Source organism: Phyllostomus hastatus, unplaced genomic scaffold (assembly GCF_019186645.2).
Source record: "Phyllostomus hastatus isolate PE091 unplaced genomic scaffold, TTU_PhHast_1.1 phas_scaffold_501, whole genome shotgun sequence".
NCBI lineage: Eukaryota > Metazoa > Chordata > Mammalia > Chiroptera > Phyllostomidae > Phyllostomus > Phyllostomus hastatus.
In genome coordinates this window covers 17,930,428-17,957,928 of record NW_025334033.1, presented here as the reverse complement: position 1 = coordinate 17,957,928, position 27,501 = coordinate 17,930,428, and the positions used below count along the sequence as shown (strand labels likewise).

General features: G+C 41.6%; 1 protein-coding gene across 2 annotated transcripts; it reads left to right on the top strand.

The window, feature by feature from the left end:
• Nucleotides 1-26,959, top strand: LEO1 (LEO1 homolog, Paf1/RNA polymerase II complex component). Of its 2 annotated transcripts, none has more exons than XM_045823795.1 (12): nt 1-134; nt 4,223-4,981; nt 6,978-7,082; nt 10,153-10,247; nt 11,527-11,672; nt 12,419-12,503; nt 16,187-16,281; nt 16,779-16,913; nt 18,066-18,201; nt 20,109-20,295; nt 21,790-21,887; nt 26,732-26,959. In XM_045823795.1, the coding sequence occupies exons 1-12, from the start codon at nt 77-79 to the stop codon at nt 26,834-26,836; spliced, it is 2,004 nt and encodes a 667-aa protein (XP_045679751.1). In that variant the 5' UTR covers nt 1-76; the 3' UTR covers nt 26,837-26,959. The 2 variants fall into 2 exon arrangements, with proteins under 2 accessions (XP_045679751.1, XP_045679752.1); XM_045823796.1 differs by having other exon boundaries at nt 26,736-26,804.
• Nucleotides 26,960-27,501: the final 542 nt, after the last annotated feature.

Sequence of the window (27,501 nt, the reverse complement as noted above, 5' to 3'; positions counted from 1 at the left end):
CGCGTGTCGTTGGTTCAGTGCCGTAAAGACAGTTGCGGACTAGCCTTCAGCTAGGCAACGGTGGAAGTGCGCGGCAATGGCGGATATGGAGGACCTCTTCGGGAGCGACGCCGACAGCGATGCTGAGCGTAAAGGTGGGGTCGACTGGGCTTCGCGGGAGGGGCGCGTGGCGGGACATCTGCGGCCAGAGCCCGACCGGGATCCTGTTCCGGGTTTGCGGACGCTACGACGCTACGTGCGAGTGGTCGCTCTTCTTCCAGTCCTCTCAGCGCCCCCTGCAATCCAGGCGGTGCCAGCTTCCCTAAGTGTTCATGGAACACTCTTGGTGTTCGTGGAGCATGCGATGCCTTGGCAGTGTGTGGAGAGAAGGGGGCAGGGTGCAGGGGTGCAGGCGTAGAGCCTTGGGGTCCCACTTTGATCTGTCTTGTATGAGCTAGCGCAGAGTAAGGGTTGTAAGTAAATGGGAATTAGGTATTCAGGAATCTGAGGAATGGGAGGACGAGTTTACAAAGGAGCTGGAATGCCCTCTTGAATGAAACCAGACAGACCATCGTGTGATGGGCAGTTTGAGATGTCTGGGTGGAGGGATTGGGAGGGATACCGGGGTAGGGTATGCATGGGCGTTGCACACCCGAGAGAATGTGTTTCCTGATAGCCTGTTCGGAAACTCGAGAATTTCTTGAGTCAGTCGTATTAGATTCAGGAGGGTATGGGGTCTGTGTTTGGAGAGGAGAGATGAAGTATTTGTTGATGGAATGAAAATGTTTATGGTGCGTGGAAGTATTTCTGGCACAAGGACTGGATATTTGAGTTTGAAATATGAATAGGAGTTAATTTGAGTGACAAGGGGCCCAAGATCAAGTTCAGAATTCTTCTAACCCTCCAGGCTCAAAGTAATTTTATCTACATTTTCCCTAAGCAAAATGCATTATTGTGGTTGCTTTTGTTCCCTCTAATTCCTGTGTGTGTGTGTGTGTGTGTGTGTGTGTGTGTGTGTGTGTATTTATTTAGAGTGTAGTAAGGGCAGCACCAGGTGGAAATCTAATCTGAAGGCTCTATCCAGTATTCTAGTCGGGATGAATCTGGAAATACAGAGTCCTATATACTACCTCTTGTTCCACTGTCTTTGCTGGTGTTTTTCATTCCCCCTCATTTTTATTTGTCCATATCCCATTTGCCCTTCAAGTCACACTTCTGTGTGAACCCTCCCACAACTCACTTCTATGGAATTGTTCATTCAATTCAGTTAAGTTTTTATTGATCCCCTGTCTTGTTCTGGCTACCTTGCTAGGTGTCAAGGATATAATGATGGAAAGATTGTCTCTGCATTCCCTGCTTCTTCACTAGCTTACATTGATGGTTAATGCATATTTGATAAATAATTAGATGGGTAGAAACAATAGTTCAGTAACATGTATCTTGCAGTGCTTTCCCACTCAGTGTATGGGGAAGTGATATATAGAGGTAGCTGCTTCTCTGGGCTCCATGTTTTACCTTCTTTTAAGTCAGGGGTGTCAAACTCATTCTTACCGGGGGGGCCACATCAGCCTTGCAGATGCCTTCAAAGGGCCAAATGTAATTTTAGGACTGTATAATGTAACTACTCCTTAACTACGGGCAAGGGGCTCGGCACTGCCGCTGGGTAGAAACAAGATGCCGGGCCAGATAAAACCAGGTGGAGGGCCAGATTTGGTCTGCGGGCCTTGTGTTTGCCAGCTGTGCTTTAAGTCTTTATTTCATCTTACCATTAGATAGTAGGACTCGGTAGGACTTACTTCCAATCTGCCCGTGAAGGTTGCTGTTGGTCCTTCAGGTAGTGTGGATGTGACAGGGTAATTCCTGTTGTGCCTACCATATTTTATTATCTCCCTGTGCTCAAAGGGCTGTAGAAAATAACCACGCCTGACAAACATGTTGGCATAACAATGGGTAGAATCTGTACCAAAGCCCAGAGTGTTTCTTTCATGCACAAATGTGCTGCATAAATCCTGCACCTACTAGGTTAAATTTATTCCTAAGTATTTTATTCTTTTGGATACTATTGGAAATGGAATTGTTTTCTTAATTGCACTTTTGGATTGTTTGTTGCTAGTGGAGACAACTGATTATCATGTTAATCTTGTATCTTGTAACCTTGCTAAATGTGTTAGCTCTAATAGTGTGTGTGTGTATGTGTGTGAATGAATTCTTCGGATTTTCAACACAAGTCATCTGTGGATATAGTTTTACTCTTCCCTTTCAATTTGGATGTCTTTTTTTCTTGCCTAATTGCCCTGGCTAGAACTTTCTGTGCAGTATTGACTAGAAGTGGTGAGTGGACATCCTTGCCTTGTTCCTGACCTTAAGGAGAAAGTATTATGGTTTCATACAGTATTAGCTGTGGTTATTACACAGGTGCCTTTTATCAGGTTGAGGAAGTTCCCTTCTGTTCCTAGGTTGTTGAGTGGTTTACACAGAACCATGCTGGTTGTAAAGTAAATCTCTTTTTTTTAAGATTTTATTTACTTTTAGAGAGAGGGGAAGGGAGGGAGAAAGAGAGGAAGAGAAACATCAATGGGAGTACCTTGGTCAGTTGCTTCTCCCATGCTCCCATCCAGGGACCTAGCCTGCAATACAGGTGTGTGCTCTGAGTAGGAATTGAACTGGCAACCTTTTGGTTCACTGGTTGGCACTGAATCCACTGAGCCACATCAGCCAGGGCATAAAGTAAATCTTTTTAGACAGCCTATATAGATGGATCATTTTTTAAAATCCATTCTGCGAATTTCTGCCTTTTCATTGGAGAAGTTAGTCCATATCCTATTTCAAGTAATTACTGATAAGGGAGGACTTCTTCCATTTTGCTGCTTGTTTTCTTTTCTTATTTTTATCAGATTTCTTGGGGGACATTGGTTCATAAAATTACATAGGTTTCAGGTGCACAAGTCTATAATGCATTATCTGTATATTGTATTATGTGTTCACCACCCCAAGTCAAGTCTCTTTCCATCACCAGTTATCTCCACTTGACCTTCTACTTTCCCTACCCCCTTTCTTGGTAATCACCATATTGTTGTCTGTGCCTATGAGGTTTTTGTTGTTGTTTTCTTATTCCCTTAAACTTTTTCACCCAGCCCACCAACAGCTGTCAGTCTGTTCTCCATCTCTATGAGTTTGTTTCTATTTTGCTTGTTAGTTTATTTTGTTCATTTGATTCCACATGTAAGTAAAATCATATGGTACTTGTGTTTCTCTGCCTGGTTTATTTCACTTAGCACAATACTCTCCAGGTCCATCTATGCTGTTACAAAAGGTAAGATTCCCTTTTTTTTTTTAATGGCTGAGAAGGAAAGAAAGGGAGAAAGAGAGGGAGAGAAACATGAATGTATGGGAGGTACATCAATTGGTTGCCTCTCGCATGCCTCCAACTGGGGGCCTGGCCTGCTACCCAGGCATGTACCCTGACTGGGAATCAAACAGGCAACCTTTTGGTTTGCAGGCCAGCATTCAATCCACTGAGCCATACCAGCTAGGGCTATACCACAGCTTTTTTATCTACTTATCTACTGGTGGGCACTGTTAATTGACTGATTTTAGAGAGAGGGGAAGAGAGAGAGAGGGAGAGAACCATTGATTTGTTTTTCTACTTATTGATACATTCATTGATTGTTTCTTGTATGTGCCCTGACCAGGGATCAAACTATTAACCTAGGGCATGGAGGTGGGGGGTGGAGGTGTAAAAAGGTATAAGGGACATGAATAGTAATGGAAAAAAATACAATAAAAAAGTAAACATTTAAAAAAACCCAGCAACCTTAATGTATCTGGATGATGTCCTCACCAACTGAGCTGCCCAGTCAGGGCCTGTGATTCTTTTTGAATGAGGTCCTTTCTGCTCCTTAAGTAGTGGTACATGTACCAGAAATTCAGACTCTTATCTTCAAGGCACCATTGAGCTGGGGAGCAGCAGGTGGCAGGGTATGGTGAGTGGCAGGCGTGTCTAGGGTACTGTAAAATGCCACAACAAGGTTCTGTTTTCTTTCTAAAAATTTAGCTGGTTTTTCCTGTTAAGCATTCTCTTGGTTGCTGCAAGTTTTGGCTAGTCTTCAGAGCACCAAGAAAACTCATACTAACAATTAGTATTTGAGAAATGTTTTCATTGCTTTTATGTTGGGATAGGCTTTTGGTGTTCCTTATACTGCCTTTTTTGATGACATCACCCAGTTTTTATGTGATTCCATAGATTCTGATTCCGGATCAGACTCGGATTCTGATCAAGAGAATGCAGCTTCTGGCAGTAATGCTTCTGGAAGTGAAAGCGATCAGGATGAAAGAGGTGATTCAGGAAAACCAAGTAATAAGGAACTGTTTGGAGATGACAGTGAGGATGAGGGAGCTTCTCATCAGAGTGGGAGTGATAATCGCTCCGAGAGATCAGACAATAGATCAGAACCTTCCGAGCATTCTGACCATGAAGACAATGACCCTTCGGATATAGATCAGCACAGTGGATCAGAAGGCCATAATGATGATGAAGATGAAGGTCATGGATCAGATGGAGGGAGCCATCACTCAGAGGCAGAAGGTTCTGAAAAAGCACCTTCAGATGATGAAAAATGGGGCAGAGAAGACAAAAGCGACCAATCAGATGACGAAAAGATACAAAATTCTGATGACGAGGAGAGGGCACAAGGATCTGATGAAGAAGATAAGTTGCAGAACTCTGACGATGATGAGAAAATGCAGAACACAGATGACGAGGACCGGCCTCAGCTCTCAGACGATGAGAGGCAACAGCTTTCTGAGGAGGAGAAGGCTAATTCGGATGATGAACGGCCAGCAGCTTCTGATAATGACGATGAGAAACAGAATTCTGATGATGATGAACGCCCACAGATGTCTGATGAGGAGAAAATGCAAAATTCTGATGACGAACGGCCACAGGCCTCAGATGAAGAACGCAGGCATTCAGATGATGAAGAAGAACAGGACCACAAATCAGGTAATTCGTTTCTGAGGGTCAAAATGGATGAGTGGAAGCATCTAGGTACAGATATATCCCATTTATTCTTTTCTCAGCCGCATCTTCAGTGCCCTGTTTTTTCTCTCCTGTCCCTCCATTTCAGCCTTTTCTAACTCTATACATTTTGCCTTTGGAAAAGTTTCCTAATCTGTGTATTATTTCAGTTCCCCTTCCATTTATTAATTGATGGTAGGTCAGGAAGAAAATAATTTAAAGACAACAGTCTTAGAGAAGGATGTATGGTGCGCGAGTAGTGAGAGGTGGTTCCATTTCTGTGGGTAACTGAAGAGCATGCCTCTGGTGAGTATAGGTTTGTTTGGTGGGGAAAAAACTAATACCATTGAAAACTCATACCATGAAACATCCCAATAGGGTAGCTGTACTGAGATGTGAACATGTTTCAGCTCAGGTTTCTGAGATACAAAATCTGATTATTCAGAGATAATTAGGCTCCAAGGTGACTCAAAATAATTAGATTCATGGAAACTGATTTATAAAAGTTGAATTGCAAAATTGTTTCAAGAGAATCAGTTATTTCTCTTCTCATAGTATTCTTCCCTTGGTGAAAATCCACATTGGGTGACAGTTTATAATAATTAGAAGGTTGCCTGGGGAACATAACATCCAGAAAATGAAAAAGAGCTGGATGATCTCAAGGAGCTATGATAGCTTGAAGCCTACATTCTTACCCTAGGGAGATGTGGTTGGGTCAGAACATGCGTGCACTGGAGCACACTGGGAATGTACAGATGGCCTTGGGCTCTGGACCCCTTCTATAATAGTTGTTTACACTGTTCTGCTTGAGTTACACTGTTCTGCTCGAGTTAACACATTCTTGATGTAGAATATTTTTTAAGATGTAGAGATTTTTTTTGATATAAAATCCACCTTCAATATAAAAAGTCTTCCAGAAGGAAATCTGGATTGCTTCATTTCTGTAGGTGATTCATTATAATTATGTAGTAATTCTATTTTCTTAGCTTAAATATCAGGGGAAGGGTTTTTTCTCCTGTAATACGTATGTCATAGGGTAGTATTAAAGACCACATTTTGTCATCATTTGGGAGAGGAGGTCAGAAAATTTCCAGAAACATATATAGGTCCATATGGACCATAGGACTGCAGTAAGTATTCGGTAGCTAGTTCTGGGTAGAGTTAATAGTACTGTTGTCAGAATTGTTAAGGCTCATGTACTACTTCTCAAATACTATCAGACTGACCTAAGACAGTCTTATAGCTAACTGGTTATTCTGCTTAATTCTTAACTAGTTCTGCAGTGGTTCAGTTGATTTTCTTAAAGTTTACAGTTAGGTAAACAGTTGTACCATCCAGAACATGATGTGTTTTTCTCTTCCATTGCAGTATTTTTACCTCTTTTTTTATGTTATGAGTTATAGATAAATTTAATCACAAGTTTCAGTACTGCTTTTCTCATTGTACCGAGTTTTTCTGCTGACAGAAACCAATGTTCTTTTTATTAATTTTATTTTTTAATTAACTACAGTAAGTTGATTTTTATTTTTGTGTGTGCAGCTAGTTATTTTAATGTTAACATGCATACAGATTTGTGTAACTACCACCACTCCAGTCAGGATACAGAGCAGTTTTGTCACCCTAAAAAACTCCCTCATAATACCCCTTTTGTAATCACATCCTTCCCCCACCTCTGACCCCTGGCAGCTCCTCGTCTGTTCTGTCACTACTTTGGGTGTTTTTCAGAATGTCATCATATAAATGGGATCATATGGTATGTAGCCTTTTTTCTTTCCCTTAGGCTTCTTTCCGTTAACACAGTGCATTCGAGATGCATCAAAGTGTTTCATGTGTCAGCAGCTCCTTCATAGTCATTGCTGAGCAGCGTTCCATTGCATGGGTGCACCACAGTTTGTTTATCCCCAGTGTTGCTTTTCAAACGCAAAATTCAAAGTTGTGATAGGACTGCGATCATGCAGAACCTCTCATTTTACTCTTACAGAGTCCGCACGAGGCAGTGATAGTGAAGATGAAGTTTTGCGAATGAAACGCAAGAATGCAATTGCATCTGATTCAGAAGTGGATACTGACACTGAGGTTCCAAAAGGTACTTCAATTACTTCTTTTTTATGTATTTATTTCTGTTCCTCTTTCTGCATTTAACTATAGTACATGCTCAGTGTGGGCACACTTAGTGTACACAGGGAAGTTGTACAGATAAGAGAAACTGCTTATGCTGTTTGACGCTCGTTTGACGGACCTGTTTCTTCATTTACAGTTAGAAGGAATCTGTCGGTAGGGGCTGAGGCTCTGGTTCAGGCGGAGGTGGCAGTGTTCATGCTTCAGTTTGAGTGACAGTTCCAGAACAGCCTCTTCTTAAGTTCTTAAACAGGTTAATGTCAGATGAAGAACCTGGTTCTTTGAGCTGTGGGTTAGATGAAGAGTTCATAAAAATCAGTGTCAGATAAGGTAGGTTTGTTGTAAGGATAAAAGATCTTCCTCTTCATCTCTATGGATGACTGTTTCAAATGGCAAATTATTATGCATAAAGATGTTGGTATAAAAGTTACAGCAAGCAATATTGATAGTTTGATTATGCACAACCATTATTCTGCTGACTGTTAAATAAGCATTAATGTTGAATAGCTTATGTAAATTGTCATAAATAACATAACTAAAGCAAACACTTATACAGGCAACTAGAGAGAAAAGGAGAGCTGGACAGAACAGCATGCTCTACGCACATAACTAGTAGACTTTGAAATTAGATAATCCAGGTTAGAATCTTTGTAGCTCCACTTTCCAAACATATGATTTTGGTCAAATTAATTACTACACTTCAATTTCCTGATCTGTAAAAGGCAGATGATACTAGCCATCTTATAGGGTTGTTGGGAGAATTGGATATGTTCATTCTTTCATTTTGTTCACAGTTATTCCTTGAGCATCTCCTGTGTGTTGGTACTGTTCTGGGCACTGGGAATATAGCAATGATCAAAACAGATAAAGACCACTCTCAGCCCTGGCTGGCGTAGCTCAGTGGATTGAGCGCGGGCTGGGAACCAAAGTGTCCCAGGTTCGATTCCCAGCCAGGGTACATTCCTGGGGTGCAGGCCATAACCCCCAGCAACCGCACATGGATGTTTCTCTCTCTCTCTTTCTCTCTCTCTCTCTCTCTCTCTCTCTCTCTCTCTCCCCCCCACCTCCTCCCTTCCCTCCCTAAAAATAAAAAATAAAATCTTAAAAAAAAAAAAAAGACCACTCTCTAGGAGAACTTGCAGTCAGGTGGGGCCAGGGGAGGGCAGGGAGACTGATGATAACACAGTAAGTAAATTAAACATATAGTATGTTGGATGGTGGTAGAACTAAGAACAAAATGAATCAAGAAGAGACATGAGAGTGTTAGATGGTGGGTTGTAGTTTTTGTGATTTTTTTTATCATATAGATGAACTCTTTAGTACTTGACTGTCATTGTCTCATCTTTGTTATTATTAAGACTTAATTTTTAGACTGATTTAAGTTTCATAGCAAAGCTGAGGGGAATGTGTAGTGATTGTCTGTATACCCATAGCCTTCCCCATTGTCAGCATTCCTCACCAGAGGGAACGTTTGTTACAGCTGATGAACCTGCACTGACACATCATTATCCCCAGAGTCAGCAGTTCACACTGGAGCTCACTCGTGGTGTTGTATATTCTCTGGGTTTGGACAAACGCGTAATGACGTGTATCCTTCATTAGAGCATCATACAGCGTAATTTCACTGCTCTGCAAGTCCTTTTTCTCGCATATTCGTCTCTCCTCCCTGCTGCTGACCCCTGGCAATCACTGGTCTTTCACTATCTCCATAGCTTTGCCTTTTCAGAATATGCAGTTGGAACGTAGCATTTTCAGATAACTTCTTTCACTTAGTAATGGGCATTTAAGTTTCCTTCACACCTTTTTATGGCTTGACAGCTCGTTTCTTTTCAGCACTGAATGACATTCCATTGTCTGGAAGTAACAGTTTATCCACTCACCTACTGAAGGACATCTTGGTTGCTTTAAAGTTTTGGCAGTTATGAATAAAGCTGCTATAAATATGGGTGTGCAGGTTTTTGGGTGGACATAAGTTTGCAGTTCTTTGGGTAAAAATACCAAGGAGTGGAATTGCTGGAGTGCTCGGTAAGAGTATGTTTAGTTCTGTGAGAAACTGCTAGACTTCCAAAGTGGCTGTACCATTTTGCATTCCCACCAGTAAAGAATGAGACTTCCTGTTGCTTCACATTTTTGTCAGCATTTGTTGTTGTCATTGTGCTGGATTGTGGCCATTCTAATAGGTTGCCTCTCCTTTTTCAGTGATCTGCCCTTCACTTTGTCTCAGTAGCTCACTGTTTTATCCTAGACTATGTCATCGGTAATTGTAACACTTCTATGATCTCAGTTTCAAGCAGTCTACTTTCTGACCACGCTCCTGTCTTTCTCTTCACCCCTGTACTACCCACCTTGGTGTATTGGTTTATTACAGATTATTGTTGTTTCGCCCAAACCTAGGTGAAGTTCTGCTTGTGCACAGAGGGGCCTGGGTAGAAATGGACCTATAATTTTTTGTGTTTTTAAAAAAGATATTTATTTATTTATTTATTTATTTATAGAGAGGGGGAAAGGAAGGGAGAAACAGAGGGAGAGAAACATCAATGTGTGGTTGCCTCTCACGTACCCCGAACTGGGGACCTGGCCTGCAACCCAGGCATGTGCCCTGACTGGGAATCAAACTGGCATCCTTTGGTTCACAGGCCTGCCGGCACTCAGTCCACTGACCCACACTAGCCAGGATGGACCTGTTGTTTTAAAACTTGAAGGACTATGTAGAGAATAGGCCAGTATGGACTGTTTAAGCCCCAAATTTGAGTATATGGACTGTAGGACATTTGGGCTCCTGTGGTTAAAGGAAAGTAGAACAAGAAGCATACTGTGAATGGAGCAAGAAGTGTCTCCTCTGCAGCTTTGCCTTTCACTGGATTTGCCCCATTCCCTCTCCACAGACTTGCTAGTCAGCTCTTTGAGAGCCAGGCTCGGAGTGGTGTTTGGGTGGTTTCCTGGTGTGGTCCAGAGACCTTGGGAATGTGTTGAAGTGATAGCTTGGAAGAACCTTTGTTACAGATATTAATACTGTGTGTTTTTCTCCTAAATTGAAGATAATAGTGGAACCATGGATCTCTTTGGAGGTGCAGATGATATATCTTCAGGTAGTGATGGAGAAGATAAACCACCTACTCCAGGACAGCCTGTTGTAAGTAAAATTACTGATGTGAACTGGGCCCTTATTCAACGTTAATTAAAAAGTTTCTGAGACTAAGGATCTCTCTTACACCAGGAAGAGAAAGTTGAAAACTGAATTACAGTATAAAAATACATTGAACAGATGTCTTTCTTAGTTATGTAGGGGACTCTTGTTTTTTTTTTTTTAAGATTATTTATTTATTTTTAGAGAGGAAGGGGGGGGGGGAGAGAGAGAGAGACAGAGACATCAATGTGTGGTTGCTGGGGGCCATGGCCTGCAACCTAGGCATGTGCCCTGACTGGTAACCGAACCTGCGAGGCCTGGTTCACAGTCCATGCTCAATCCACCGAGCTACACCAGCCAGAGCGGAACTCTTGGTTTTAAGGGAGAGTAGAAATAACTCACCTGGTACATCTGTACTGAAGCAATAAAAAGGATTGAACTATTGATACATGAAGTTCCAGGGAAGAATCCTGAGTTGAAAAAAAAAGCCAATCTTGAAAGGTTACATACTGTATGATTCCATTCACATGACATTCTTGAAGTGACAAAAGTTATAGAAATGGAGAAGAAAGTAATGGTTGTTTGAGATTAAGGAGGGGTGAGGGCAAGAACCTAGTGGATGTGGCCATAGAAGATCAGCATGAATCTTTGTGTATGGAAATGTTCTATATCTGACTCTGAGGGTTAGCTTCCTGTTGTGATATTGTACTGTAGTTTTGCAAGATGTTACCATTAGGGGAAACTGGGTTAAAAAAGAAAGAAAGAGAGAGAAAAAGAAAGAAAAAGAAGAGAAGAGAAGAAGAGAAGACAAGACAAGACGGGAAGACAAGAGAAGAGAAAAAACTGCCCAGCATGAGGTTGGTGCCATGTTTTAAGAGACTAGACTGCAAGGGCTGTGATTTGAAAACCATTGATTTAAATGTTTTTCTTGTTTCTGCCGAGAAGTGTGTTGTGTGCTGTGTTGATAATCTTTGATCTTAATTGGTAGAGTGACTTCATAATTCCTATTGAAGTGTTGATTAATTTCTCACTTCTCTTGGTGAGTATGCGGAAGACAGACTTATCACAAGAGATTTTCTTATATCGATGCTTCTAAGCTGATCTTGTGTCCCAGGAGGTTTTGGGGGCTGGGTGGGTAGGAATGGGGATTGAGGGCTGCTTTCGCCCTGTAGCAATGTCTCAATGTGCTCTTGCCTACCTAAGTAATTAAAGTGGGGGGGTTGAGCTAGACCATTTCTAATATCCCATGAAGCTCTGAAATTCTATGATTTTTTTTTTTAACTAGGATGAAAATGGATTGCCTCAGGATCAGCAGGAGGAGGAGCCAATTCCTGAGACCAGAATAGAAGTAGAAATACCCAAAGTAAACACTGATTTAGGAAATGACTTGTATTTTGTTAAACTGCCCAACTTTCTCAGTGTGGAGCCCAGGTAAGGGGATCAGCAAAAAGTTTCTGTACATCGGGTAGAAATATGCGGGATGCTGACATCTTTCTTATTTTACATGAGTTGACTGATCACAGAGTGGTAGACTGGTCATGTGTCTCTGAAGAAATAAATCAGAGATATTCTGTGATAGATAAAGTAGGGACTATTATATCGATAAAGGAGATTTCTAATACTTGTAATTGTTTTTAGCACTTTGATACTTAGTCATTAACAGATATCATAAGCCTTTGAGTGTTTTTGACTAGTACAGCCCTGAAAACACTGAAATTGAGAGTAGGAAGTTTGCTAGGGAAATGGCAAATGTCCACCATGGCATCCATTGTGGATCTAGAAAAGCTAATAGTTTTGGACAGCTAAATAGTGTTTGTGGGTATTATTCACTACTAACATTCAAGTTATGTGTGATTTAAACTTTTTTTCCCCAAGCAAAATGATGGAGAAAGCAAGAGAACATGTGGCTTATTCCTTGAAGACTTATATAAGAATACAGAATATTTAGAATAGTTAGCCTTGCTTGCACTCTATTTCAAGCAACATGCATTAACACCAAATTTCAAGAAAGTGCAATGATTTGATTATTTCCTTAAAGTTGAACATGAAGATATTTGACCATTATGAATTTTAATTATATTATGATTTTTAGTACAGCAGTATTAATACATATGTTATTATATAGCAGTGATAATATTCTTTACAAAATATGATTAATAGTTTTTAAAAATTTACAGACCTTTTGATCCTCAATATTATGAAGATGAATTTGAAGATGAAGAAATGCTGGATGAAGAAGGTCGAACCAGGTTAAAATTAAAGGTACCATTTCATGTTTTACTCCTTTCTGTTTTTTTTAATAAAGTAAAATGTAGAGACCCTAACTTGAGACTTGAGCCTTTAAAAATGATTTTTTCCGGGGTGGTAATCATAAAATACAATATACAGATGATATATTTTAGAATTGTATACATGAAACCTATATAATTTTATTAATCAATGTCACCCCAGTAAATCCAGTAAAAAAAAAAAGAAAAAGAAAATATGTTTTATTAACAAATGAATTTTCTTCCCTTTAAAATTATTTTTTAGGAAGAAAATATATATCTTTTGCTCTGTAAATATGTTACTTTCTGTCACTTTTCTTGCTATTATACTTTTTTGATGCTTTAAAAAATAATTAGATACTTCCTTTAGAATAAATGGTACTGTGGTTTGGTGTTTTGAACAACTATCTCCATGTGTACTGTGGGTTAAGTTATAGCAACTTCCTGCAAGAGTAAACTCTTCAGGCTCTTTGATCTGTGAATAAATAAATCATGTAAAAAAGGAGAATTTGTTACTCATTCCTAACACTTCCCCTGTGGCTCTCTTTGCATTCTTCTGATTGCTTCTACCAACTCTTTATTGTATGGAATTCCTATTAATTCTTCTCTTTGATACCTTGTACAGTCTCGTTATGCCCCTAATCTTCCTTTAATGAAGGTGGATGTAGTTTAAGCTGATGCTTTAGCTGAGTTGTACCAAAGAACAAGAAGCAGTTTCTCTCATTATACTAAAACGAGCTGTGCATTTTAAATTCTTAAATCTGAAGGATTTCCTATAAATACTTTTCAATGAATATTGTACATGGTGTTAGAATGTTAAGAAGTGGCAGTCTGGCATTCTTAGAATTCAAGAGCTGAATTTTTAGAACAGTTTCATCCCTTCAAGTGTGATGGATCCACAAGTATCTAAAGAAGCTTGATATAAGCTAGTTTCTCGCCAAAGTGCATGGGCTTCCAAAGCTTTTCAGCAAAATTTCACCATTCCTCCCTCTTAATGGAAATGCAAATCATATGAGAAAATGGAGATATAAAGGTATGAATAACTTGCTCTAGGTCACAGAATTAATAGGTTTATTGCTTAGAGTGTTTTTTTTTTGTTGCTGTTGTTCTCCGTGTCCTTTGCCTTGCGTCTGCATAGCTCTCATTAGCCCATCTGTTAGTATTTTTCCTTGGAACATGTGTATCTATTTTTCATGCCTGTTTTAGTGCCTCTGGCATTATTCTACTTCTTTTCATTATTTCCCATCATTTATATAAGTTAGTGTGGTAGTTCCTTATTTGTTCACTTTTTATTGGTTTTTGCATTTTCCCTTACTCTCTATCATGACACATCAGTGAGTGATTCAGTATATCTATTGTATTTTCAGATCATGTAACATAAGACTCTAGTAGATGCACCGAAGTTTAGAAATAAATATTTTCTCTAAAACTTTGGTGCCTAGAGTTCAAAATGTTGGTGTTTAACAGACTATGTCTTAAAACCTTGGTACACAGTGGAAAACAACACCGCACCCTTTGTTTCTTGAGTGATATTCTTGAGACTAGGCTGACCATTCTTAGAGTGAGTTGGTGGGGTAACTAATTCTTTAAGGCACAGGAAACTGGGTACAGTTTATGTACGTACCTCTGTGAGGCCTCTGACTTTAGAAATACCTTCATGTGTCTTTCACTCCAACGGGGAAAGACCTAGCATTATTATTATTTTTATTACTATTATTATTAGAATCACCTTATATAATAGAAAGCATTTTTCTTTTTTTTTTTTAAAGATTTTATTTATTTATTTTTAGAGAGGGAAGGGAGAGAGAGAGAGAGAGAGAGAGAGAGAGAGGGGGAGAGAGAGAGAAACCCAGGAATGTACCCTGGCTGGGAATCGAACCTGGGACACTTTGGTTCCCAGCCCGTGCTCAATCCACTGAGCTACGCCAGCCAGGGAGCATTTTTCAAAAGTGTCTTCTCAATTAATAATTGTCCATATGTGTTTCCATATTTACATGTGGCTAAATATTTTGGATGAGAGGGAAGAAAGGAATTAGTGACAGATATTATTTTATTTAAGATTTTAAATTTTTGTTTATTTTTAGAGGGGGAAGGGAGGGCAAAACAGAAGGAGAGAAACATCGATCCATTGCCTCTTGCATACCCTGAACTGAGGACCTGGCCTGCAACCCAGGCACGTGCCCTGACTGGGAATTGAACCGGCAGCATTTTGGTTTGCAGTCCGGTGCCCAAACCACTGAGCCACACCAGTCAGGGCGTGACAGGTTATTTTGTTTTGTGTACTTTATTAAGAAAAATATATTTACTTTTTTAATATTTTAAATTTTTTTATTTTTAGAGAGGGGAAGAGAGGGAGAGAAACATCAGTATGTGGTTGCTCCTGTACACCCCCCACTGGGGACATGGCCCACAACCCAGGCATGTGCCCTGACTGGGAATCAAACCAGCGACCCTTTGGTTTGCAGGCCAACACTCAATCTACTGAGCCACACCAGTCAGGGCTATGAAGAAAAACTTAAATATACACAAATCTAGTGAGACCTGTATAAGAAACTCATGTACCAATCACTCACGTAAACATTTGTCAAGTTGATAATCTATATTTCCCATGCCACTGTACCCTCATTATTTTGAAATGAATTTAAAAATGACATCATATTTAACTCATGCATATAATTGAGTTCTTTAATCAGCTGGCCTTGTAGTTGTTTGTTTATTTAATGAGGAATATAGAAGGGAAAGGGGAAAAACTGGAAGGGAACCATTAGAAGCCAGTTGCAAAGACAGTCACATCTAACAGAATGGAAATCCAGAAATTCTAGTGGAAATGGGAGCAGCTGCTTTTGGGGTTGATGGCAGGGGACTGTGTCTAGGGAAGGATGGCCTTAGCTATCAGTTTCCACAATGTCGGCTTCTCTTTGCTGCTATCTTAATTCATAGTCTCTTTATCCTTGTGAGTGCATCCTTTTTAAATTCTTCACTGTCACATTAGTGGGTTTCAAGGATGCAGCAGTGATAAACTACATGCATTTAGTGTACTACATTTTCCCAGAAGTCCCACTGAGTTTTTAATTGCAGTAAGAGTTTTTCATTGTCGGAAGCTCTTGAATGTTTCTTTAATCTGCCTGGTATTTCCCCTCCATGTCGTTAAGATCAAGTTGGACTCTAAATCTGCCCAAAGCTGGGGTGTTAATTTTCATAGGGTGTTTCTTTTGGCTTATGCATGTGCGGGGAGCCTCTCTAGCTCCCTAGCCTGGTAGGCACAGTGTTTTGGTCCCACATCTATCAATTTGTAGCCTTGTGAGAGAACCTGCTTCATATAGGGAGTTGCAGTTCTAAATTGCTACCTCACACGGCTTCAAGCCTCACCTCTGTCCTGGTAGCTCTTGCTGTGACTTAGAACATCCCAGGGCTACTACAGGTTTAGTGTCTGCTGAGATGCTCTGGCCCTCAGTTCCTTCTGTGGTTCCAGCCCTGGGAGCTCAGAAATTCACTCAAGCTTATTTTTGTTCTTGTTGTTGAATTATTCAATGTCTCTTAGGTGATTAAAATTAGAGGGCTTCAATGTTTTATGTTTTTCTGTCACTACCTATACAGGCCTATTTTATGATTATGTGTTTCTAGAGAATAAAGGAAGCATAAGCTATAGTGTTCCAAGGCATTTATGCTTTAAAACAGGTAGAAAATACTATCCGATGGAGGATACGCCGGGATGAAGAAGGAAATGAAATTAAAGAAAGCAATGCTCGGATCGTGAAGTGGTCAGATGGAAGGTGAGCGCTGGCTGCCTGCAGAGTACTGAGACACCCAGAGTCAGGTTTTGAAATGAGACCTTATTGGTGGGTCACCTCTTATTAAAGAATTTCCAGTGCCTAGTCCCTGGCATTGAATAGAAAACCTGAGAGAAATAAGTAGGTGGTTGAGGGTCATTCCAGCTGGTGAAGATGTTAGAGTGGGCTGAAAATGTGATCGTCCTCTTGGCTATAGCACAGTAGTTTGGAAAAGGCACACCACTCCCCTCCTCCTGTGCACTGCTCACTGTGAGTTGACATTTTAGAAAAACTGCCTTTCACTGGGAGGTAGGAGAGGCTGAGCGAATGTCACAGCATGTTGTACTTCTAGGTGGGTGGTTTTCTGCATCCTGCCTTTTTTATTCTTCTGCGTTCTGTGTGAGGAGAGACAGCAGCAGTCGAATCACATTTTCAGTGAAGTAAAATGGTAGGAGCAAAGCTCTATAACTTTTAATATGTGAAGCGTTCCTTCCTTTCAGCATGTCTCTGCATCTGGGCAATGAGGTGTTTGATGTTTACAAAGCTCCACTGCAAGGCGACCACAACCACCTTTTTATAAGACAAGGTACCGGTCTACAGGGACAAGCTGTCTTTAAAACCAAACTCACATTCAGGTAACTATTCTTACCAATGTACTGTTGTTCCTTACAGTAAAGCAGCAAAATACAGGTGTCTAAAATGCCTGACATCTGACTGACATAATCTCACAGTATAATTTGCCAAAGACCAAGATCTGGTCCTTAGCTCTCTTGGTTCAAAGGCTGTTCTGTCTAGTGCAGTAAAAGTTGCTGTTTCACAGGAAACCAGGTTATGCTAACCAAACTTACAAAAAACTGTTATGTAAACCAGAACATCAACTTATTAATTTCAAGTGGCTACTACTTACTGCTACTAGTAAGAGGCCTAGAGTACTTGGTAGGCAGTGTGTCTTGTCTTTGTGGTACAATGGATCTGGGAGACTGATAACTAGAGGTTGTTAGTGTGCCTGCAGTCAGGAAAGGCTTTTGGGGGGGGCGGGGCGGGGCCCATCCTGTCCCTGGAGCTGCTGCATCCAGGACCACTCCAGGGTGCTTCCCCCCCCCCCCCCGCGCAGCCCCAGACACTCAGGTTAGCTGGTGAGAGCAGTCCCCTGCTCCAGACCGTAGACTCCACACTGACGTGTTCATGTTTTCTTTCCTTCGAACTGAGCAGATCATCCTCCTTCGGTAATGCTCATGTTGGAAAGGGCACAATAATCTTGGTCAGGACTTAGCTTTTTGAGAATTGGAACAGTCAAAAGTATAGGCTTTGGAATCAGATAAACCTATATTTGAGTCCTGTTTCTACTTGCATGACCTTGTGCAACTTTCTCAACTCCTCTATGCCTTGTTTTTCTAATATATAAAATGTAATCATTATCTCTTAGAGTAGCTGTGACTTGAATTCATGTAACATCTCAAACACAAAGCACAGTGCCTGGCACTTAGCGCTCAGCAAATGCTGCTTGAGCCTATTCATATGCTGTTTTTAGAGGGTGGTGGTTCTTTGTAAAGCCTTTTTGAGTCCAGCTTTCCATTCTTCACTTTACTCGTGAGATACTGTTTTGGTGAGCCATAGAATGAAGAAAGTTCAAAATCCCCCACTTGCTGTATTCGCTTTAGCGTCCCTGCCTATTTTTTCTAGAGACTTAAGTAATGGGCACTGGCCCTTTGGTTTTGTGATGTGTGACATGACTGGGCCACAAACATATATGGGAAGTAGTGAAACGTTTTGTTCACTTCCTGCAGACCTCACTCTACAGACAGTGCCACGCACAGAAAGATGACCCTGTCACTTGCAGATAGATGTTCAAAGACACAGAAGATTAGAATCTTACCAATGGCTGGCCGTGATCCCGAATGCCAGCGCACAGAGATGATTAAGGTACGTTTGCTAAGCTTATTCTGGGATTTTTGGTGTATTAACAATAGCATTTCCCAAAATGTTCGTTAATTACCTCCAATTGACTCACCTTTGTTCCTCCCAGCTGGTGTGAACAGGGAGCTGGACCCGTGTCCTGAGCATGGGCTGCACATGGTGGTGGCCAGAGAGCAGCTGGGGACAAAGAATCCGAACTTCAGCAGATACTTCCAGATATGACTAGATCATATGTCTGGTTTAGAATCCATGTCAAAAACTAGTGGAAATGCTAGAGATTTAGTCTAAAGTAAAGTAAAAATAGGACAGGATTGATGGAAAAGTGCCTAACAGCAAATCGGGCAAAGAATAGATGTGGTTTCTCAGGGCAGTTTATAACATTCTGCCTGGTAGGTGTTTGAACCTGACACAATGGTCAGTGAGGTGCAAATGCAGCCGTGGGGCGTTGCCCCTGGTAGACGGAGCGTGTGCTGTGTGGGCGTTGACACCGTTGCCCTTTGTGCTGCACTTGCTTGGGGAAGCTGAAGGCCCAGGTGCAGGCTCCCTCACTCTCCTCTGCCTTCTCTGGTCCGTGCTGGGTCTTCCCGCAGCCCTGCCTGCTTCCGGAGGTTTCATTCCCTAGTGCACCAGGGCACGCTGAGGCGCTCTGGTTGCCTCAGGATCTTTCTCAGTAATCTCATCATCAGGTTCAGTGGAAGATTTGGCCCTTTTCACTCCTTGTATTTTCTTCATGGGGGCAGGTGAGCAGAACCAGATTCAGTAGCAGGGCCTCAGTGGTGTGAAGGGACATTGGCTTGAAGTCTGAAGTGTTCATGTTTTCGTGCTCCATTTCCCCACTTTTTTCTCTTCACGGGAGCCAGAAGGAGCTGCAGACTCCAGTCTCAACATTATTGGAAGACCCTTCTGGACCACCTTGAGAAATCCCCCAAGCTCTCCTCCACTTCCCCCGCCCTCCACGGGAATTCACAAGGGGTCAGCTGGCTTGTTCTTGAGCTCTGTCCTGCTAACACTGGTTTTTACTCTACAGGGTCCAGCACAAATAACATCCCTTTTCATTACAAAATCTTTTACTATAAAATCATAAGCATGTGATTCTGTAACATAATAACATTACACTCAAGCATGCCATATGACATTTTAGGTGAAATGTTCAAATTAAAACTAAATTATTACACCTGTATTGTTATCCTACCAACCACACTCAAGCATGCCTTACTTCTTCCAGACCCTGTATATTCAGTACAGCCACATTCTACTTAAGGAAACAGTTTGCTGCATAGAATGTCTAGAAACAGAATCAGAGTTGTGTGTAGTAATACAGAGCAAATGCCAGGATATCCCCGACCTCTCATATCCTGCCTCTGCCTTGTGCACCCCAACATGTGGAATGCCAGGCAGATGGAAAGGGGTGAAGGCTGTAACTTTGGGGCTCAGGGACCCTCCCCCACCTATGCCTCTTGTCAGCAGGCCCTGTGGGGAGCTATCTGTCTGGATGGAGAGCCCCAGGCAGGAATGTCCGGGCACTGTGGTGGTTTGGGGGAGCCTGGCCAAGTCAGGTGTCTGTGTCGGGGTGACAGAAAGAGCCTCCCTCAGGTGTCCACTGGGCACACCAACATTGCTCAGGCTGGTCGCTGCTCTCCGGGCCCTGCCTGGCAGCACAGGGGACATGGCAGCTCCCAAGGCTGTGCCTGTGCCTGTGCCAGTTCTGCTGAGACAGTGAGTGTGGGGGAGCCTTCTGCCTCTTCGCCTGTGAGCAGCCCTCACGCCCTGGAACGAAACAGGGCGGTCACTGCGTGGTGACAGGTGTGGCATGGAGATAACGTTCCTGACAGAAGAAATAGAATGGAATTAGGTTCAGGCAGGCACAAAAGTTGTTCCTTTTTAAGTTCAATGATGTATTTGCTTCTTTACAGAAAGAAGAAGAACGTTTGCGGGCTTCTATTCGTAGGGAATCTCAGCAGCGCCGAATGAGAGAGAAACAGCACCAGCGGGGACTGAGTGCTAGTTACCTCGAACCTGATCGATATGACGAGGAAGAGGAAGGCGAGGAGTCCATCAGCTTGGCTGCCATTAAGAACCGATACAAAGGGGGCATTCGAGGTGAGTCTGTGCAGAAATTTCATTTCAGGGTTCAGGAACTCATCTTTGCATTGGGCTTGCTCTGAATGCTCACTCACTGGACATTTTACTTTAAAGGGGTGGTATACTTCAAGGTCTAATGACTAATTGTTGCAGAACTCTTCCAGGTGAGCCCGAAAGAGTGGAAACTGCTGTGGCTCCCACTTTCAGACTGTTGCTAAGTTTCTGCTTTTCTGGTTTGAGAGTTTGCCAATTATATTTGTAACTTTTCTCAACCTTTTAGAAATTACTAATTGGTACAAAACACTAAGAGGTTGTTTTGAAATTTAAGGATAATGTACATATAAAGCACTTCACCCAGTCCTGCCACATCACAAGTGCTAAATAGATGTCACCTAAAAGTGTTGTCATTGTTCTTACCACTCCTCAGCTTTGGGCAGGTGACTTCACATCTCTGAGTGTTGTGTCCTGCATCTGTACAGTGAGGCTTGAATCCTCCCCAAAGTAGCTTGGTTAGAGCTTTGGGAGTGCTGTTCACTGTAAGATATTACCACGGATGACCGTGCACTATAGTGTTGTCCGTATTGAGGGATAAATTTTAAGCACACTTAAATTTCCCCTTCTGTGACTGTTGTAAAACTCCTTTCTCCTTTTCTTGCAGTGATTGTCTCTGTTCTAGTGTGCTTCCTTCCTTCCTTCCTTCCAGTTATTTAGTTCTGAGCTACAGTACAGAGACCTTTTATTTATTTATTTATTTATTTATTTATTTATTTATTTATTTATTTTTGTTAGTGCTAATTTCCCACAGAAAGCATTAATTGTGGAAATAACCACACACACACACACACACAAAACAAAAACAAAATAAAAACAAAAAATTGAGGATGCTTTTAAGGAGAGAGTTCCATAATATTCAACTTACTAGAGAAGTGAGGCCTAACAGACAAACTCATTGACACTTAGTTTTTTCCAGGAGTCGGATAGGCAGGGATGGGGACACCGGGAAGGCTTTGGGTTCTGAGGCTGGAGGGTGCGCCTGGAGCAGGCTGCTGCTGCTCCTCCCCCACGTTCACCTGGGCTGGGGCATCGGAGATTACTGCTCATCTACATCTCCTTTTGAAATGTCTGCCTGGCAACAAAAGGTCCTCAGAGGACCGGGAAACCACCTCTTGCTTTTATCTTAAGCTTATTTTGGAATTAGCTTACCTCCCTATGAAAGAAGACTTGGGCTTCAGTGGCTTACTTTGGAAGAGCAGTGGTGTCTGCTCTTTAGTCACATTGCCACAGCCTTTTTCATGTTTAAAGTAGTCGTGAATCATTCTTGTATTTTGAGAGGGTAAGTGCTTTATTGCAACATTTCTAAACTTATATTTATCTTTGAATCAAAACACTTTAAATTATTTGCTTCCTCTGGGAAAATGAAGGAACTAAAGACATTCGTCAGAAGAAAAATCCAGAAATGAATAGCTAGCTGTCTTTGAAAGTCATTCACCGAGCTCATTCCTTTGCTTTCAGAGGAACGAGCCAGAATCTATTCATCAGACAGTGATGAAGGATCGGAAGAAGATAAGGCTCAACGGCTGCTCAAAGCAAAGAAACTCACCAGCGATGAGGTAAAACCACATTTATTCAGTTCCGGGGCTTCACTCCATACCCACAGTCAGCTCCTGGAATGAAAAGGCGCTCCCAGACAGCCCAGGAGCACAGCAGCCGCCTGCACATGTCACTGAACCTCAGATAATTGTAGTGACAAGACTTGGAGTGGCCCAGACGAGGGCCTACTGCCTGTTTGGACGGGTGTTGGAAGGCTCAGAGAAGGAGACCTTTCCCTGGCTGTTGAGGAAAGAGTGTTAGCATGTAGGGCGTACTGGTCGGAGTGGGCGTGCCAGGTGGATGGAGAGGCTTGTGAGAAAAAACATGCAATCCCGAGACATTGGGGCTGGACTGGAGAACTAGAAATCATTCAGTGTGGCAGATCAGGGGGTGTATCTTTTTTTTTTTTTAATTTTTATTTTCAAGATATTTTTTTAAGTTGTGGGAATAATTCTGATGATAGAAAAAACTCATTTCTTTTTATTCAGGCGAAATAATATTTGAAATAATACTAACTCAAAAAATTAACATAAATTTACAGTTTGTTATTGAAACAGATTACTTCAAAGTAGCTTTTCATCTATATTCTTAATAGTATCCTTTTCCAATTAGAAGAGTACAGGCAGTAAGTTTAAATTTTTTTTTGAGATGTAAAATTTACATATACAGCATCAGTTTCAGATGTACAACATAATGGTTCGATTGATATATGTATGAGGTCTCTCCAGAAAGTATCCAGCCATGGCCTGTGAAAAATAGAAGCATTTGTTGAAGAAACTATAAGAAACAGTGTACATAGGACAATGACACCTCAGTTCCCTTCAAAGTAGGCATCTTGGGACCTCACATAGTTCTAATTGACGTCAGCTGCCCCATTGTATTTTCCTGAATCTCATCAATGGTCTGAAATCTCTTCTCTTTCAAAGGTGGTTTTAGTTTTGGGAAAAGCCAGAAGTTGCAGGGCACTCAATCTGGGCTGTAAGGGGACTGAGTCACCTGGGTGATTTGATGTTTCACAAAAAAACCACAAGATTTGATGCATGAGAGGTTAGGTTGTCATGATGAAGCTGCCAATCACGAGTTGCCTGTCACTGAGGCCTTCTGAATCACCCAAATATTCTGCAGAGGAATGTTCAAGCTTAACACAAAATTTGATGCAAGTGCATTACTCTGCTTACTCAGTCATTTTGAATGTGATGGCCACATAGTACACGTGCTCACTCATTGGCATCTACGGCCCCCACTGACTAGTATAGTGAAGTCGTCATTGTTCATACATGCGCATTCCAGTCCACTCCCCTTGGCTGCCAGGTTACATTGATGCTGCACAGAGCATTCTAGTTATATTAACAATGGCTGGACTTTTCTGGACAGACCTCGTATATTTTGTGAAATGATCACTGCAATCAGTCTAGTTAACTTTCATTCCCACACATAGTTGTAAATTTTCTTGCAATGAGAATTTTAAAGATCTCTCTCAGCAGCAGCTTTCAAATATATAATATAATATTATTAATCTATTCTCCATGCTGTACATTACATCTCTAGGACTTATTTACATTTTTTAAGTCTTTTTTAGATTTTTTTTTTTAATCTGGTGTTCTGGAATTATACTGTGATTATTTTGTGATTGGAATTTGCTAGACTTCTTAATCTGTGGACTGGTATATTTTTATCAGTCCTGAATATTTTTTAGTCATTAATCTTTCAGATATTACTTCGGTACCATTTTTTCTCTCTTTTGTGAAACTCTGATTAGAGTATGTTATTCCTTCTCTACCCGCCATAACTCTCAAACTGTCTTCTATATTCTTCATGTCTTTGTCTCTCTGCATTCTGGGACATTTCTTCAAATCCTGCTTCTAATTCACTTCTTTCTTCAGCTGTGTCTTATGTGTTAATAACTTCCATTGAGTTTTTACTTAGTTTTCATTTTCATTGCTAGAGATTTAGGTTTTCTTTTAATTTGTCTTTTTCTTTACAAGTCTTTTATTTATTTTTTGGAGAAAGAGGGAGGGTGGGAAAAGGAGGGAGAGGAACACTGATGTGAGAGATACATTAAACTGTTGCCCCTTTCACGTCCCCAGCTGGGGACTTGGCACGAGACTGAGGCATGTGCCCTGACCAGGAACCACACTTCCAGTGTGCTGGCTGGTGCCCAGTCCACTGAGCCACACCAGCCAGGGCCAAATTGTCATTTTTAAAACTCTGGCTCCTAACTCATATTTTTAGTTTCTCCTTTTTGTCTTTAAATATTTTAAACTTCATTTGTATATATGATCTTTCATGTCTGCTATTTACAATGAATGAAATCTTCGCATGTGTGATTCTGCTGCCTATTACACAGGTCCTCAAATAATGGCTTGTTGAGCGTCGTTATATTATACATTGATGTGCTGCCACAGGAACTTCGGTCTGCAGATCAGTCAGCCTGTGGTCACATTGGTTTCCTCGTCCTTTCTCTTCAAGTCGCAGAACCTATTGACATTGAGGACTTGCTGTACCTCTGCTGGCTCTATTTCATGATGGCTTATTTCTCTTTGTGTTCTGTAATTAAATCATTTACTTAGTTCAGATCAGTGGAAGTTTTTGAGGCCCGGATTGATTGGTTTTCTCCCAAATTGATTTATACTTCCCTCTGCCAGTTGCATTGGATAGCAGCTCCCTGGACCCACTCTAAACTGTATTCTGGAAGTAAGGTCTTTTTAGATTACCTGGAAGTATGATTTCTGACTTATGATTGTGAATTTTCCTTGAATTTTGTTAAATCCCCTGCTAATTAGTTCTGATGTTTCAGATTAGAAATTGTTCTTTTTAGTCATTTAGAACGGGGGCTGGCAAATTACACAGCACTTACTCACCTGGCTTGTTTGACTGGAACCCGCCCGTGTATATTTCTGTGTTGTCTGGCAGTGCTTTCCCGCTGCAGTGGCAGAGCGGAGTGGTTGCAGAGGCTAAGACATGTATTATTTGGCCCCTCACCAAACAGTTTGCTGACTCCTGCCTCAGAGAAATGGGCTTGGGTGTGTTTCTGGGTCACCGTGACACTAAAAGGGAGACACTAAAGAGGACCTTCTGCTAACCCGCTCCACTTGGCCTTTGTCTCCTGTCCTCAGTCGCCCTAAGACATAAAAGCCCAAGCTCAGGTTCGCAGAGTTGGGTAAATGTGTGCAAGGAGAAAGCCTGCTTTAGTGTCTGCTTATCTCTCTGGGTTTCTAGTTTCACTTCATTTTTTGGCCTCTGATCATACTTTGTTTTCTTGCCATTACACTGAGTTGTTTATGTTTCCCCATCATTGTTAGTTGTTTTCAGTGGCCTGGTTATTGAAAAGATTACCCTGTCCTCCAGGAAATAGATGTATGTTCTCGTTATCCATGGTTTCAGTGTATTTCGGTCTGTTTGGCCCTCTGTGACCTGGGCTCCTGGAAGCTGTTTTCTCATGTGAAGCAGAATTCCGTTCTTGCATTATTGTTTGTTAATCACAACGCTGAATATTTCTCAATCGTTCTTGGAAGTGGCATGCTATGGAAGATAATCAGATAGAAATCGTTAACTTATTCTGCAGAATATTTGTTTTAAATTCTGTAGGAAACGTCTTAATGATGCATTTACAGTGTGTTGAACTGTTGACAAATGGGAATCTTCATCTGAACAGATGCTGTTTTATTTCTTGGCAAGCGGAGACTGAATGAAAATTGAGAAGTGCCATGGGATTTCTCTTTATTCCTTGCATTTTCAGAAAGGAGATTTTAAAATGTGATCCATTAAATAGCCTTCTTTGGGGTTGAGCAGTTATAAACGTGTAACTGCCCAATGTACAAATGTCTCTGTAAATGCCTCCCAGCTGTCTGTTTTAGCAGCCACCCTCTGTCTTCCTCACCCAAGTACCGTTAGGTCCTCCAGCACCCTTCCCTCCCTTTTTCGTGACACCAAAGGTTTTACTTCTGCCTGGACCTCCCAACTCCTGCCACTATCTCCGCACATGACCCCAGGTCAGGTCCTGGCCGTGGGTTACAGTGGGAGAGAGTAGGAAAGGGCCATACCTGCTCCAGGTCCCTCTCCAGTATGCGCACATGAAAGCCCCACCTAAATGCCATGAGCCTGAGTGTGCCTCTGAGACACGGGGGAGTTTTCAGACCCCAATTTCCCCGTGCCAGAGAACCACCATTATTGCCCATCACAGCATTTCTTGGCATTTGGGGGAAGGGGCATGAGTCTAGATTAGATGAACTGGATTATTGAGTCTTGGTGCTACCCTTTCCCTCTCACGCGGCCTGGAGCAAGTCATCTCACTCTGCTTCCTCATCTGTGCAGCAGGATTTGTGCTCGCTGCCTTTAAAGTCATCGTAGTATAGTAAATACCTGATGTGAAACTGGGTAGCACAGTGACAGACATGCAGTAGCTGAACAGTCTCCCTTCCCTGACAGGATCTAAGTTACAAAAGAGGAGACAAATAGAGCTTCTTATCTTCCCTTATTTTTGAAAGCAGTGAAAACTTTGGAAAACCTCAGTTACTGCAAAGGTAGAAAAATGGGTAAAAGGAGAAACTGCAGGAAAGGGAAAGACACGTGAGGAAACACGAAAACAGTGGAAAGGAAAGGTATCGTGGCCGGTCCTCAGCTCTCTGCGTCTTTGTAGTGTGAGTTACTACTCTGTGTTGTTGTCAGTTTTGAATGTCTTCTAGTACTTGTAGGTTTGGAAACTGGCCATGACCTGGACCACTGTTTTTATTCATCTGGTAAATGGTCTTTTTAAAATAGTTGTTTTGAGTTACATAGAGTCATTCATCTCAGAGCTATTTTTGATAAACATTTCTAGAAATACTCTTGACATTTAGATTTAAAATTTTTTTTATCTGTTCAGGAAGGTGAACCTTCTGGAAAGAGAAAAGCAGAAGATGATGATAAAGCAAATAAAAAGCATAAGAAGTATGTGATCAGTGATGAAGAGGAAGAAGATGATGATTGAAGTACAAAATATGAAAACATTTTATATATTTTATTGTACAGTTTGTTTTATAAATATGGTGTAAACATGAGTTATTTTGATTGAAATGAATTGATTTCCTTCTCTGTAATTTTAATTGTAATAAAATTTTTTTTTAAAAAAACAAGTCTCTGTTCAAGAAATCGACTTTTCCCAAGATGAGTTGGTTTTGTTAACGGTGAGTCTCAGGGTTTAGTGGATTCCTGCTGCTCTGCCACACCCCTTCCCCCGCAACGAAGGAGCCTCATGGGCAGGGCCAGGTGAGGCCAGGGAGGCAGTCTTTGGGATACAGAGTTTAAAGGGGCACCAAAAAGTCCATAACTGCATTAGTTTGCTAGGGCTGCTATAACAAAGTACCGCAAAGTCGGTGGTTGAAACCCACTGAAATGCATATTCTCTCACAGATCTGGAGCCTAGAAGTCCCAAATCAAGCTGTCGGCAGGGTCACGCTTTCTCTGAAGGTTCTAGGGAAGATTCCTTCCTTACCTTGCCCTAGCTCCTGGGGACCCCCAGCTATCCTTGGTTTGTGGCAACGTAACTCCAATGTCTGCCTCTGTCTTCACATGACTCATTTCCCTGTGTGTTCACTCTGTGTTTCCCTGTATCTCCAGGTCTCCCTCTCCCAGACGGACTAATCCAGTGTGACC